Source organism: Miscanthus floridulus, chromosome 8 (assembly GCF_019320115.1).
Source record: "Miscanthus floridulus cultivar M001 chromosome 8, ASM1932011v1, whole genome shotgun sequence".
Taxonomy (NCBI): domain Eukaryota; kingdom Viridiplantae; phylum Streptophyta; class Magnoliopsida; order Poales; family Poaceae; genus Miscanthus; species Miscanthus floridulus.
In genome coordinates, this window is record NC_089587.1 from 204,716,867 (window position 1) to 204,732,213 (window position 15,347).

The window sequence follows — 15,347 nt, forward strand, 5'->3', positions numbered from 1 at the left end:
TTGGACGAGATCCGCGATGTTGTGGCAAACTAGACCACAAGAAACTAGCAAAAGTGCTCGAGTGCTGACCTGACATGGAATACAAAATTAAAGAATGCAGCAATGTAAGATATGTTCAGTATACTCCTTTATATTTTATTTATATATATTATACTTTTTTAAAAATTATATTCTATGTATATGTTTTTAGATTCTACTGCCATATTATCAAGATGGACTATATACTTTGTTCATAATGGACATGCAAAAGAAAATTGCGCACATTATGGATCCACTCCTAGATGATGTATGTTACAAGGGTTATGCTCAAATCATGCCATATATAGCTACATTTCACACTATTGCTAAAAGGTTCAGTCTCGCTATAAAACTGATAAATTCTAAGTGGGACGGCAATATTTATTACTGGAAGCGAATATTCCATGCATGTGTTACAAAAGTTCCAAAACATAAAGACCGGTAATCACCTATAATATGTTTCATCTTTCTTATTATCACAAAATAGTTATTTGATTTATGTACAATAAATCAAACAAATGCTCATATCCAGGAAATTAGGAGGCTTTCTTGTATACAATTTTATGAAGTCATGGGATGGTGTAAGATTGGCACCGATCAACACTATAAGCATATATTCTCTAACTATATTCCGTACACTACATACAAAATTAATAACTTAACTTATTATATCTACCATGCGCAGGTATCAAATTTACCGAAGATGGAATTTTTGGGGATATTCTTAAGAGCCATGCAAACGAATGTTTTGACAACTTTCATAAAGATCTTCAAGTCATGATTAAGTACTTAGACAGAATGTAACTTAAATGGTTATACGAGGAAAAAACTTTACTATGAATTCTTAGTTTCCCGGATTGTATATATGCTCAAAGATATTGTGTAAAAGTTGAACTATAGAAAAAAAAAACATTGGTTGTTTTCATGTGCGTCTCCAAGATAAATCCGTTGCGTTAGCACGAGCATTGTAATATATATATATATATATATATATATATATATATATATATATATATATATATATATATATATATATAATACGCAAAAGTAGTGGTTTGGGAAAAAGTAGTTTCATATTCCACTCGTGGGCCAAATGTGTAGGGAGCAGGTCCTCACGGCCCAACTCACAGCTCCTCTGAAGTCTGAACCAGCCCGTCACCAGACCCGAAGCCGCGCCCCCTCCGAACGACCGATAGACTCCCGAGTTCCGGCTCCGTCACTCGGAGCAGGGCAGCAGGGTGCAGGGCTGCAGGCGACTTGGCGTTGGCGAGCTCCGACCCCGGCGAGGCGGCGACCCCTGTAGGCTGCAGCTGCAGGGCGCAGGCTGCAGGCGCTTACTTGTTGCCTTGCTGAGGTAAAAACGTGTGCGGTCATCTTGCTTGCTGGCATCAAGCCCCACATCTAGAAAGCCTTACTTACTCGTTGAGTTGTTGTAACGTGGGCGCAGGTTGCCTTGCTTGCACGGCGGGCGGTGAGCACACGGCATGAGGGCGTAGTGATCGCGTTGGCAGGTGCTTACAATATGCTCGACGGAATGACTGAGCGCAGTTCCTGATTATAGGAGGTATGTGCATCTCTGTATCTATCATGAAGCTGTATTGCCAGCCTTTCCATTACTGTATAGCTACTTCGCAAACTAGCAGAGTTGCCTGCGGAGGCAGCGACTGTCCAACTGACAAAAGATCGAAGCATTCACGAAAACTCGCAAACTAGCAGAGTTCCGGCATTAGCTTGCTGCTCCTAGTTCCAGGCATGCAATCAGTTACAATACACAGTCTTTTTGTCCTATCTTCCCCTTGGTCGACTTTCCATTTGTATGAAAAAAGTGGAGTTTGCCAAGTGACCACGAAGCATTTATTCAGTAGATTATTTAGTGCATTGGAATCCTGTGCTATGTTTGAATTTGACTTAAAAATTACGAATTTGAATGTTGTTGAATTCTGTGTAGTAGAAACATAAACTTTGAATTGTTATGATGTGAAAATTGAGCACAAGGGAATAGAAATAGAAGAAATTAAATATAGGGGAAGAGGTCATTGGTAATCTACTAACACAGTGGCCCCATAAAGTGCTGGAAAAGTTTTAAGGTGCTTCCATAAAACAACTTCCAGGGGAGCACTATTGGTATGGAGTTGCTCTTATTCAATTTTTTGGGGGTTTCTGGACCCTCCATATCCCCTGGATTATTGACTTCACTTTGTTCTTCTTATTGTTGTAGGCTGTTATAATAGTAGGAGGTATGCACGCCTTGTAGAATCATACAGATGCTTGTTGAACATGTGCCTTCTCCTCTGTGTGTGTGTCAACAAGATGTTCTAGCATCAACAAGAGCCTCATTAGCATGTCCAGCTTCCAGACAAAGAGAGTAGAGAAATGGAAGACCATGGAAAATCAGATGGGTGGGATGAAGTTCTAGAAGAAGATGATGAGTTAGCGAGTGTATGCAAATATCCTATTAGCACCTCATTCCTTTCTTCTGGAACAAGCAGAAGTATGTATCTCATTTCCTGCATCTCCTCTTATAGAGATAATGTTGTGAGCAAAGGATTACTTTGTTTTGTTAAACTATACCAGTTGGATAATATAATGTGTGTCTGTTTCTCCACTACAGGGAGCAAAAGTGTAAAGAAGCCTAAATTCTCATTACGAGGATATGATTTTGTTCCATTAGATGTTAAGACTGATAACTTGTGCACTGGGGGGCAAGAAGGTACCTCTGCAGTGCCATCAACTAGAGCTTCACAAACCATAGTGGCTGAACGGTTGGAAAATGTTGAGGAACAAACTGAAGATTTGGCACCAGAGTTTGCCCTTCCAACCAAGAAAGAAAATACTTCTGTCTCTGAGCTGCTAGATAATTTACGGCGTAGGAGTGGTTCTGTTGTCAGGACACCATCTTTGGTGTGTATTGTCTTGCATTCTTGTTTCATTTTTTGGAGTTCTTACACACACTTATGTTGCTTCTGAATATTTTAATCTAGTTGCACCAACATGCTCCAAGCATATCAATCAGGGAGCAGGAACTTTCATCCAGAGTGCCACCAACTAAAGCTTCACAAGCTTTGATGGATGAACCGTTCGAAAATGTCAAGCGACAAACTGAAGATCTGCAATCAGAGTTTCCCTGCTCGATCAAGAAAGCAAATCTTTCAGTTGCAGAACTTCTAGAAGATCTACAGGGTAGAAGTGGCTCTTATGTCGAGACAGCATCTTTGGTGTGTTTCTTGTGGTGTTATTTCATGATTTGGGGTTCCCAGACAAAAATTAGCTTGCCTTCTGAATATTGTAAATTTTATTGCAGTCACATCAACACACCAGAACTAAACATTGGAAGTCAAAACTCCTTTCTTCCGAGAAGAAAACACTAGCTATTCTAGGAGACAGGAGTATTGACAGTGAGGACCCCCTTGGAGCATGTAATTGACGGAACATCTAGTGAGGAGGAAGTATGGTAACATAAACACTTGACTTTATATTAGTCGTTGTTCATTTGAAAATTGAGATACTCAACATATTTTTCTTTTATCCTGAAATAGGATGCTACTCAAAACCACTTGAGTTTGGTGAACAAAGATGAGAACCAGCAAACTATGGCTGACCTATTCCAAGAAGTTTTCAATCCAACAAACATGGATGGTGCCATGAATTCAATGAGATCAACAGGGTATAATAATCTTGAATTCTTTCCAAATCTTATTGAAATGACCATTTGCACTGGAATTCTGATTATTTATTGGTCTTGCTCTGTGGCAGAGCTGGTAACTATGGAAGAATGCAACAGATTATGCAGATGGAGAAAGATTGGCATGCGGAGTTCTTGAGACGGTATAGCAGAGAGCAAGGTTATTCAGGTGGTGCTGTTGGTAGCAGTTGGTAGTTGGTACCACTTATATGCTTTGGATTAGGCATCGTCTGTTTGTATACATGGATTTCAGAGATATTGATAGTAAAATTCATAGGTGATTTAAAGGGCACTACTGTTTAGATCATGTCAAGGTCATTGGAAGGAAAGCTAACAGTCTGCAGCTGCATGTTCCAGGAAAAGAGCAATGTCTGTGCTCCATGCCTCCATCTTCGAAAAACTCCTATCTACTCATGTGGCAGTAATCTTCTTAAATTAAATAACATTTTGCTTCTCATGCTGCTAAGTTGAACACATATTTTGGGAAAAAAATGTTTCAAGATGATTGTCTGTCATTTTCTTATCCAGAGCAGTATGCTCTTTAGAAAAGTAATGTCTGAATTGACCAATTATGCAATGCTACAAAACTAAAATTGAAAGTTATTCTGCTGCATCTAGATGATCAGACAAAAGGTATCCTTTGTTGTAGCCATTAGACAAACTTCTAATGAACTGACTCTTATGTGAACATAAACGATGTTTTACCAGCATTCTGCAACAGTGATGTTTTCATGGAACTTATGTTCATGCAGGATACCGCTATAAGTAATGACTCAGCAGACAGCACCATAGATGAAAGCAGAACTAGGAGGACCATTATCTTCAGTCCAAAGATATGTGACAATGTGGATCTTCTGTTTGGAAACATAATTCATATCTTCCCACCATGGTATGATTCTCTAATTCGTTTATGTGTTTTGTTTCCCTGCTTCTGTTGTATACTCCCTTTGCTGTTCCAAAGAGGCATATGTACCTAATGCTAGATTGAACTTTTACCAATTACCTTAAAAAAAAGTCAACATCATGAATCAAAGTGGCAAGGATGAAAATGGTGCTAAATGATGTTATAGACTACTACAAGTAGAAGTGTTGTGGGGCAGACTCATTTTAAAAAGGCATGAGCGGTTTCTAAACTTGGACAAATGGTGTTATGAGTCCAACAACAACAACAACAACAACAACAACAATAAAGCCTTTAAGTCCCAAACAAGTTGGGGTAGGCTAGAGTTGAAACACAGCAGAAACAATCAAGGTTCAGGCACGTGAATAGCTGTCTTCCAAGCACTCCTATCTAAGGTTAAGTCTTTGGGTATATTCCATCCTTTCAAGTCTTCTTTTATTGCCTCTACCTAAGTCAACTTCGGTCTTCCTCTGTCTCTCTTCACGTTACTATCCTGGCTTAGGATTCCACTACACACCGGTGCCTCTGGAGGTCTCCGTTGGACATGTCCAAATCATCTCAACCGGTGTTGGACAAGCTTTTCTTCAATTGGTGCTACCCCTAATCTATCACGTATATCATCGTTCCGAACTCAATCCCTTCTTGTATGACCGCAAATCCGACGCAACATACGCATTTCCGTGACACTTATCTGTTGAACATGTCGTCTTTTTCGTAGGCCAACATTTTGCACCATACAACATAGCAGGTCTAATCGCCGTCCTATAAAACTTGCCTTTTAGCTTCTGTGGTACCCTTTTGTCACATAGGACACCAGATGCTTGCTGCCACTTCATCCACCCTGCTTTGATTCTATGGCTAACATCTTCATCAATATCCCCGTCTCTCTGTAGCATAGATCCTAAATATCGAAAGGTATCCTTCCTAGGCACTACTTGACCTTCCAAACTAATATCTTCCTCCTCCTGAATAGTAGTGCCGAAGTCACATCTCATATACTCAGTTTTAGTTCTACTGAGTCTAAAACCTTTGGCCTCCAAAGTCTCCCGCCATAACTCCAGTTTCTGATTCACTCCTGTTCGGCTTTCATCAACTAGCACTACATCGTCCATGAAAAGCATACACCAAGGGATGTCCCCTTGTATGTCCCTTGTGACATCATCCATCATTAAGGCAAACAAATAAGGGCTCAAAGCTGACCCTTGATGTAGTCCTATCCTAATCGGGAAGTCATCCGTGTCTCCATCACTTGTTCGAACTCTAGTCACAACATTGTTGTACATGTCCTTAATGAGCCCGACGTACTTCGTTGGGACTTTATGTTTGTCCAAAGTCCACCACATAACATTCCTTGATATTTTATCATAAGCCTTCTCCAAATCTATAAAAACCATGTGTAGATCTTTCTTCTCCCTATACCGCTCCATAACTTGTCTTATTAAGAAAATGGCTTCCATGGTCGACCTTCCGGGCATAAAACCAAATTGGTTCATAGAGACCCGCGTTATTGCTCTCGAGCGATGCTCGATAACTCTCTCCCATAGCTTCATAGTATGACTCATCAACTTAATTCCCCGATAATTAGTACAACTTTGAATATCCCCTTTATTCTTGTAGATCAATACCAATATACTTCTCCTCCACTCATCAGGCATCTTGTTCGATCGAAAAATATGGTTGAACAGCTTGGTTAGCCATACTATAGCTATGTCCCCGAGGCATCTCCACACCTCGATTGGGATACCATCCGGTCCCATCGCCTTACCGCCTTTCATCCTTTTCAACGCCTCTCTGACCTCAAATTCTTGGATTCTCCGCACAAAGCGCCTATTGGTGTCATCAAAAGAGTCATCCAACTGAAAGGTTGTGTCCGTATTCTCACCATTGAATAATTTGTCAAAATACTCTTGCCATCGATGTCGAATCTCATCCTCCTTCACCAAGAGATGCTTCCTTTCATCCTTAATGCACTTAACTTGGTTGAAGTCCCTTGTCTTTCTCTCACGAACCCTAGCCATCCTATAAATGTCCTTCTCTCCTTCCTTCGTACTCGAACGTTGGAAATGGTGTCATGAGTCCCAACTCTCGAATTTTAATGTTAAGTCTCTGAACTTGTATGGTGGTATCATCTAGGTCTCCAACTCTTAAATTTTGATATTTTGTTGCACTGGTCCAAACAGGCTGTGACCCGCTCATGCACTGACATAGCATGCTGACTATGTGTTGATGTGGCATGTTGGGTCCACATGTCAAGTCTATGTCGACACACAGTCAACATGCCACGCTTGGTCCAATGCTAGCGCTTGGGACAAGTGTGGAGACCCAAGTATCAAAATGGGGACCCCGGATGATACCACGGTGAAATTTTAGGGGCCGCTCATGAATTTTACTCTTTAAAAAAGGCTTGACCACATAGTACCTAGTCATTCAGGTAGACTAAGGAAAACATTGAACTTTAACAGTGTAGTCTTGTTTGTGATTTGATTTTTTTTTAATCGTTGGTTCATGCTACACTATGATCTAGCATTTTGCTTGGCTTGAATCCAAGTAACATTGAAGTTGAAGATAGCTGCGTTGCCTTGACAGGAAGGAAGTTAAAATACAAGAAGAGCATGTGATTATTTGCACCTACTTCTCACATCACCGGATTTGATACTCAGATTTTTCTGTACTAGCTGCAAAGCTAGAGGCAGACCGCAAGCATAACCGTCGCTGACAGCCTAATGTTGATGTACTCGCAGCGTCTATTCTGTTTGTTTTACAATCACAAGTTCCTGAGCGGTTGATGTACTTGCAATGGCAAGAATAACCGTCGCTGGTGGTAGCCTAATGGTGGTGTACTCGCAGTGTCTATCCTGTTTGCCTACTTGCTACAGCAATCGCAAGAATATAAAACATTTGTCAGCAGGCAGAGGAGCCTTACACTGTTCGGGCTTTTAAGGTCGTGAGTTTGAATGAGGTCGTGTAGTTTGAATCTATGCCTATGAGGCTGTTATTATCATTAAACTCTATTCCTCCACCTACGGAAATACATCTGATTATATATCATTATTAAACATAGCAAGTATTGACGTAAAAATCTATATAGCATTCCTCATTTAAAGAAGAATCAAATTAGTTCAGTACAACAATGCTCTACTGGCGTAAAATCTCTATATATAGCATTCCTCATTAAAAAAAAATCAAATGAGTTCAGTACAACAATGCGATTCTAGATCCTGAACTATGCCTTTGAGGCGAATGACTTACACCATGATCAGAAACTACCGATGAAATCTTTTTGGCTCTACAGCATCTAATGTTCCTCGACACCCTACGTAGCCTTATCTTTTTTTTGGCTCTACAGCATCTAATGTTCCTCGAAACCCTATGTAGCCTTATCTTTTGGTCGTCAAATAAAAACTGAGAAAATTTGAGCAACCAAAATTTATTCTCAAACTGCCTTCTTGTAGTATATGCGTAATGCGTCTTTCCGACCTGTTTATATGGATTCTGGTACTCACAACTCGTCATGAGATTCAGGTTCTGGATCGCTAGTGTTGGATGATGCAGACTGATCCTCTTCTCGAGCCTTAGATTCCTGAGATGTTTCGGTGTATTCACCCTCGTTGGGTGCAGATTCCGAAGAGGTGGTTTTCTCCTTGCTAGCAGGTTCTTCCTCCTTTGCTGTTTTCTTCTCAACCTTGGGTTTTGGTTTTGGAATCCTATTGACACTTGAGACCTGCACAATGAAAGAGCACACATTATACTTACTACCATGAGTAGTATGCGTAACTTTTTATAGGGCGCTCTACCAAATTACTAACCTTATCTTGCAAGTCTAGAACTTTCTCATAAACTTCTTCAGATGTGAAAACTGGTGGGCTATAGACAGGGGTACTGCAAAATTTTCAACGGGAGTTAGCCACCTTTTACAAGACAATAAAAAAAAGCAAGCTGACTCGAAAGGTATACTTTTTCTGCAGGTTTTCCTTCTCCTCCAACCAAGCTCTCACTTTCTCTGCTTCACTTACAACCTAGAACCAGAGCATTACACGACCAACAAAATGAGCATTACACATAATCACAAAGTCAACTTCATTAAGCTCACAGGTTTACCTCATCTATTCTCTTTTTGGGGAGCCATGGTTTGTTTGTGTCCCAGTTCTTGACAATCTGAAAAACCAAACGTGCACTGAATTAGAACAGAATAACACATCAACCATGCATTACATCGGTCGAACTGTTATACTGAGCAGTTCACAACATGGATAAAATGGATGTAAAACAACGGTTTTGTCCCCTGCTGTGGAATTCAGTGTATGGTAAATTTAGCCTTTTTCCTGCTTCCACGAAATTATTGAGCAATTAATTTTACAATATAAGACAAGCATGTAGCAGCCGTGCAGGAGAAGCATGACCTGTACTTGTTACTTTACAACAATTATTGCCTGAGAGAATCAAGTAGGACTGTCCCATAAAAGAAAGCAAAAAAAAATTCAAGAAAAGAAAATTTGTTTAAATTGTTGCAATGTCAAGTTGTGCAACTGAGGCAAAGCTTTTCTGTTTGTTGCACCATTCTTCCCAAGGTTTCTGCTTTAAACATTAGTAAGTGCCTTGTGTTCAAAGTGTACAAACCCAACAGAGTATTATATGATGCATAGATTGAACTATTCTGTTTCTTATGCGGAAAGTATCTCTTCAGATGCACTAAACATAATTATTTTAATTAAAAATCGCTATTAGGTTCTCTTGTTGATACCTTTTGCAGCTCATCAAGATACAATCGAGCATTTTCACAGGCCGCTGGTCGGGCTTTTAATTCACTCAATCTGGGTAATGGGAAAACAATACAATCTCAGTCATTGGTTCACATGAACTAAAGGGTATAAACAGTTAGTTACCTGAAAAGAATTGGGTCGCCAATGGCCTTAAGTTGATCAAGGCGCTCTTTGAATTCATTAGCTTGAGCATCTTCACCATCCATATATAACCAATCCTGCACCTGCAATTGTCATACAAACCAACTTCACTAATCACTACTTCAGCAGAAGACTTAATCGTCAACTGAGACTAAGAGCAAGATAAGCTTTAAACAACCTCACTAAGTTTCTCCGCAAAGGATTCCCTCTCCTGTTTGGTTGAGACAGTCAAAATATCTGTGCTTTCTTCCAGCTGTTATATATTAAATGTCAGCAATCAGGCAGTCAATATTATACAAATAAGATGTGTAATAAAGAGTAAACCTTTGTTGCATTTTCAAGTTTATCTAGATAACAAGATTATCAGGGTAGCATTGAGTTTCAGTGAAAAATCAATACTCAAATTTAATATACATAAACAAAGTAGGGATCACCCATTATCTGGGGTACGATGACAAAAATACATGATGTACATTAATGCTAAAAAGAAAATTTAAAAACCAAACCATCTTAGCAAAGTGTCAACAAAGAAAGCATAAAAAAAATATACCTTCTCCTTCATAGAATATATGTATGACTCTAGGTTATTCTTAAGTTCAGCAGTTTTCCTCCTTTCAGCATCCTTCTTATCGAGTGCCTCTAACCTATTTTTTGCTTCAGAATACAACTCCTTCGAAAGAATTGTTCCAGCACCAGTCGTTTTTTCCACAACCTATATAAATAATTGACATTCGAATTGAACTATGCTGTGCAAATATTCCCACCGAATTACCAGAGCAATTATAGCTTACCTTCAATGGAACCCTAAATGTTCTTTTCTTTAGCACCTTCTCTGTAATAATTTCTTGAGCATTATTACTCTCATCAGTGGAAGTGCTGGAATTAGTATCACTGCCAGAACTCAAAATTTCCTTACTATCTGTTGTGCTATTAGCTGCTCCTACTTCGGAAGATGGATTCTGATTGGTGATGTTACTCTCTAGAGTCAATATCTTCTTTGGAACTTCAACCCATTCAGTTATCTCAATTACTGCTTCTGCTCTATCAAGAGCAATAATTCCACTTCTACTCAAAGAAAAATGTAGATTTGCTTTGATGGGTGCAGATAAATTACGGTATGCATACCTGGTTGAAGAAAGGCATATGTTTAGTTTATGCAATAAAATTAAGCATACAGTGGGTACAAATAACAGAATAGCAACAAAATTACATTGTTCAATATCAATTAATTCATGATAAGATTGAGCATTTTAGTTTGAATGATATCGGCATGGCAATAACATATATGTTTAAAAGGATGAATTGCATTAAGAATGTTTAGTAATTTATTAGTAGTTTATGATCAAGACTTGAAGTTGAAAATACACAAAGAAGTATGGTCACTTACTTTTCACTGGCATCTGTCAGCCCTAATACGGAATACTCTGCAAACTTATGTGATGGAATGCCTGGAGGCAGTTCATAAGCTTTGTCATAGTTGAGAGAGATATCAAAGTCCTTGGTATGTCTGATGGACCTAAATATCTGTAGATAACAAATAGGTATCGAGCTATTTTAGATGTATCCTTCCAGATACATGATGAAGAGTTCGCCCACAATTTGAAGACAAAAGGAAAACAGCTTTACTAACCTTTATTGGCATTTTCTTCATTCTTGGCACCAAAGTTTGATCAATGCTTTCATCCTTGACATAACCCGGACCATCTATCTCAAGTACCAAAGCATAAGTAGAGCCATCAATCATTCCCAACTTACGGTTCAACTTAATCCCGTCACTCAGGTTAGCAGCATGAAGTGAGGCTCCCAGAACAATTGCTTCATCAGCATCAAGATGTTTATCCAGCTCGCGTCGACCCAGAAATTCCTGCAGCTTAGCCTGTAGCAAGAGAACAATATTGTTGTCAGTGAGCCAAAAATGTAAAATGTTGTAGATCACACACCCCATTTGAAAAGTAACCAAATTAGGAATGATGGATTATATAAATATTGTATAAAAAATATTTTTCTCTAAACAGATAAGGAATGAAACTCTATGTGTGACCAGAAACAATTTACAACCCTTTTAAGATCACAACAAAAAAGGATTAGTGCAAATGCAAAGCAGTTAAACAAATTTATAACGAAAAATTATTGGTTCAATAGAAGGGAAAACGTATAAAGCAAATAGTAACGTATGTCACATCCATGCATGTACCCATGTAATAATACTAGATTAATTTCTATAAGCGAGAAGCAGTTCAGAGAAAATGCTCAAAAGACTAAATAATTAGTATGCTGATTGCTGAATGCCGTGACAGCTAATAGAATTAAGGGAAAGTACGTCGCTAGGCCCTGTTCGCTTCGCTGAAAAGCCATGGCTGAAAGTACTGTTCGCTAATTTGTTATGAGAGAAAAACACTGTTCGTTCGCTGAAAAAGTATGGCTCATAAGACAAGCGAACACTGGTGCTGCAAAAAATCTAGTCTGCTATGGGAAAAGTACTAATTTCAGTAAGATTTTTTCTATTACAGACACCACGAAGATGCTTCTAGCTAATAGATATATAAAAGAAGTGATTTTCAAAAGCACCGCAATAACAGACAGAGTTTAAGTAAAAAATCTAAAAAGATAGCCAAATTTATTAACCTGCAATTTTGGAACCCGGGTAGCTCCTCCTATTAGTTCTACAGCATAGATATCATCAATCTTCATCCCAGAATGTGTCAGCACTTCTTTAACTGGAGTTAGAGCTTGCTCCCATAAATCTTCACAGAGCTCTTCAAATTTCTCACGTGTTATGGTACTCCTGTAACAAAAAAAAAAAGTGCATAAGCTCAGTAGGTAACACAATGAAAATTGCCACAACCGTTATTTAAGGCCACAAGCTCACTATACAGGGTCTAAACCAAGGAAAGCTGAAAGCATAAGCTAGGGAAAAACCGAAAAAACTCAACCATTAAGACTCTCCCCATAATTGACCCGATTATTACAGAACACAATCTCCAAGTCTCCATATAAAACACTTCAACAGCTGACATGGAGTCGATTAAGAACTAGCCCAAGTGATCCAGGACTGACACACAGCCTTTGTTTGCAATTCTAGTAACCTTTATTTAGATGAGATTGCATCGATGTACTTCAAAAGGGAAAAAATAATCAGATTTAATCTGACACATGTCAAGACAATTGGACAAATAAGATATCTTTCATCCATGCAAACTCCAAACCTAGCAGGTCAGCTACCAGCACACCTTTAATCAGAGTCATAGTTCCATTCTTTCCGGAACAATTTTAAGCTGACCAATTAGGTTTGATAGTAAATTTTGCAATGTTGGGTGCATTTTCATTTATCTTGATTCTTGATCTTTTTACATGCTGCATCCATATTTCTTGACCACTTGTTATGCGTTTACAGTATATAAGATAGAGTAGAGATGCACCTGAAATCAACATCATTATACAGAGATTCTACTGAAATTGGGGCTGCAGTGTTTGCACTAAGAATTTCTTTGGTGCGCTTAACTTGCTTTTTCAACTTAGCCATTGCCTTGGGAGACTGACGAATATCAACCCCGTTACCAAGCTGCTTATTGAATTGATCAGCAAAATAGTTGACCAGCCGCATTTCCAATTCAACGCCTCCAAGTTCAGAGTTCCATCTAACGTCCTTAACCTGCAGACAATTAGTTTTAGCAATATATTGTTCTGGAGTTGTCACTCATCATCTCACATAGCAGCACAGCTCAATAAAAGAAAAGCATATTTTCATCAGATCTATCATACTAGCCATGAGAAATACTTTCCTCAGATTGCCATCAGACATCTGAGAGAGGCGCAATTGAACAACTACCAGAAATGCCAAGAGAGAGGAATTCACCTGGAACTGATTAACGGACACTGTCTTCCCGAACTCCTTGGCGTTGTATGCCGAGTAGTACACTAATGCAGCGTAGGTGCTACCAGCGCCCATGTCGTAAAAGATGACATGCCGCGACGCATTGGAGAAGTCCTTGTCGATCCCGTACTGAAGCGCGGCCCCAGCGTGCTCGTTGATGAGAGAAAGCACGTTGATTCCAGCCAGCTGCGCGGCCTGCGTCAACGCCCGGCGCTCGGCCTGCCCGAAGTAGGGCGGCACGGCGATCACCGCGTCCCGCACGGGCGCCCCAACATGCGCATCGGCGAGCCCCGCGGCGTAGTGAAGCACCATGGCGACGATCTCCTCGAGGGAGTATACCTGCCCGTCATCGGCACGGACCGCGGCGGCGCCGCGCGCGTCGGGGACGAGGTCGTAGGGGAGGAAGAGCGACTCCGTGACGGACTGCACGTAGGAGAAGGGCTTGGCCAACAGGTCCCGCGCGCGGGCGAACACCTTGGACGGGTGCCGCGCCATGATGCCCGCGGCCTCCTCCCCAGCGAGGCGATTGCCGTCGGCGAGCGCGGCGAGCGCCGGGGACTTGCGCTTGGACATCTCGTTGATGGCAACAGCGATCGGAGCACGGCCCGGGGCAAGATGCACAGCCGCGATCTTGAGCCACTCTGAGCCGAGGTCGATGCTCGCCACCGCCGCGGTCGCCGGCGGGACGGCGACGGCCGCCGCGACGACGACGGCGAGGAGGATTCCCCAACTGCGGGGCTGCGACATGGCGTGTGGCTACCGGCTGCCGCTCAGTGCAATGGCATGTAGGAGGGGTTAGGGTTCGGAGATCTGGGGTGCGGAGTGGCTGGAGGAGCACGCGGGGGAAGGGGAGCAGAGGAGGGGAGAACGATCTCGAGGACGGGAAGGAGGTGCAGAGGGCGTGCCACTGCTATATTTTGGATTCGATTTTTCATCGTCTTTGTTCGTTTTATTGCAATTAGAGATTTTGGCTACGGGCCACTGTTTTTTCAGAATTTTGTAATAAAGCTTTGCCACCTCACGAGAATACTGCTAACAAGGAACTTTTCTAAAATACATAAATTAGTAGGTGCCTACTACAAATTTTACCGAAGAGCAGGACCGGCGCGAATTGAGTCATCAATCCAATGAAAACAGGCCACGTGTATCCACGTGGCATTTCACGGCTAGCGCGGTGCGTTGGACACGCGAGAGGTGGTTACAAACTGCGGCAACCGCCAAGCTACGCAGCACGGCTCCTCGAAGTCACTGACAAGTCGACCATGCCTGTGCTGCATACTGCATGTGGACGACTGTAGCGAAGACTGAGGAGAGAGGCCCCGGTTGCGGAGTGATTCTTGATCAGTTTTGCTCGTTCTGATTTCATTGGATTTCTAGAGGGAGCAGATCGAAGAGCTGATGATAATTGATTCCATATAACAGGGAGCAGACAAGTTTTTTTTTAGCTCCTAGCTCCCGCTATAAATAAAGAAGTGATTCCCTCCTGATCGTTACTCGAATTACTTACATTTTGAGCGCTTGGCTGGTTACAATGATGCTCTTCAGAGACGATAATGCTAGCACACGAGCGTCTGTCCAGGCGTGTTCCATCCGGATGGCTCTTTCCCGGGCTTGTCCAACGATCGGTCCCAACATGCTTCCTCCGCTCCACCTTTAGTACGACGCGGTTTCTCCAAAAACAAAATAAAAAATAAAGCGACATTTCCTTTCCTATTGTCGCACGCATGCGACCGCCACGGGAGCATCCATCGCGTCACTCGCTCGCCGCTGGCCTTCTCTAGCCGCAGCCTTCCCGTCTCAACGCCGCGCGCCCACTCTGCCTCGCTGCTGCCGCGCGCCCATCCTACGCCGCTCGCTCCTGCCCATCGCGGGCGCCGCCCGCCTGGGCGAGCCAAGCCCGGTGCTACTAGCGATGGTGGTGGTGGTGGTGCTCGCACGACGTCGACTCCGACCTCGACGGCTGGAATCGCC

At 41.5% G+C, this 15,347-nt stretch overlaps 1 protein-coding gene and 1 pseudogene across 1 annotated transcript; one reads left to right on the plus strand and one right to left on the minus strand.

Annotated features, from left to right (window-relative positions):
* The first annotated feature begins 1,926 nt into the window (after window positions 1-1,926).
* On the plus strand, window positions 1,927-7,488 carry LOC136474665 (uncharacterized; annotated as a pseudogene).
* A 231-nt stretch (window positions 7,489-7,719) lies between these two features.
* LOC136477979 (heat shock 70 kDa protein 17-like) lies at window positions 7,720-14,298 on the minus strand. The gene is made up of 14 exons (XM_066476287.1): window positions 13,359-14,298; window positions 12,922-13,154; window positions 12,128-12,287; window positions 11,133-11,378; window positions 10,890-11,026; window positions 10,294-10,627; window positions 10,053-10,214; window positions 9,681-9,755; window positions 9,485-9,585; window positions 9,343-9,412; window positions 8,700-8,756; window positions 8,556-8,617; window positions 8,408-8,480; window positions 7,720-8,322 (listed from the first exon to the last, which is right to left on the minus strand). Exons 1-14 carry the CDS (start codon window positions 14,121-14,123, stop codon window positions 8,101-8,103), a joined length of 2,697 nt encoding a protein of 898 aa, XP_066332384.1. The 5' UTR covers window positions 14,124-14,298; the 3' UTR covers window positions 7,720-8,100.
* Between the last annotated feature and the right edge of the window lie 1,049 nt (window positions 14,299-15,347).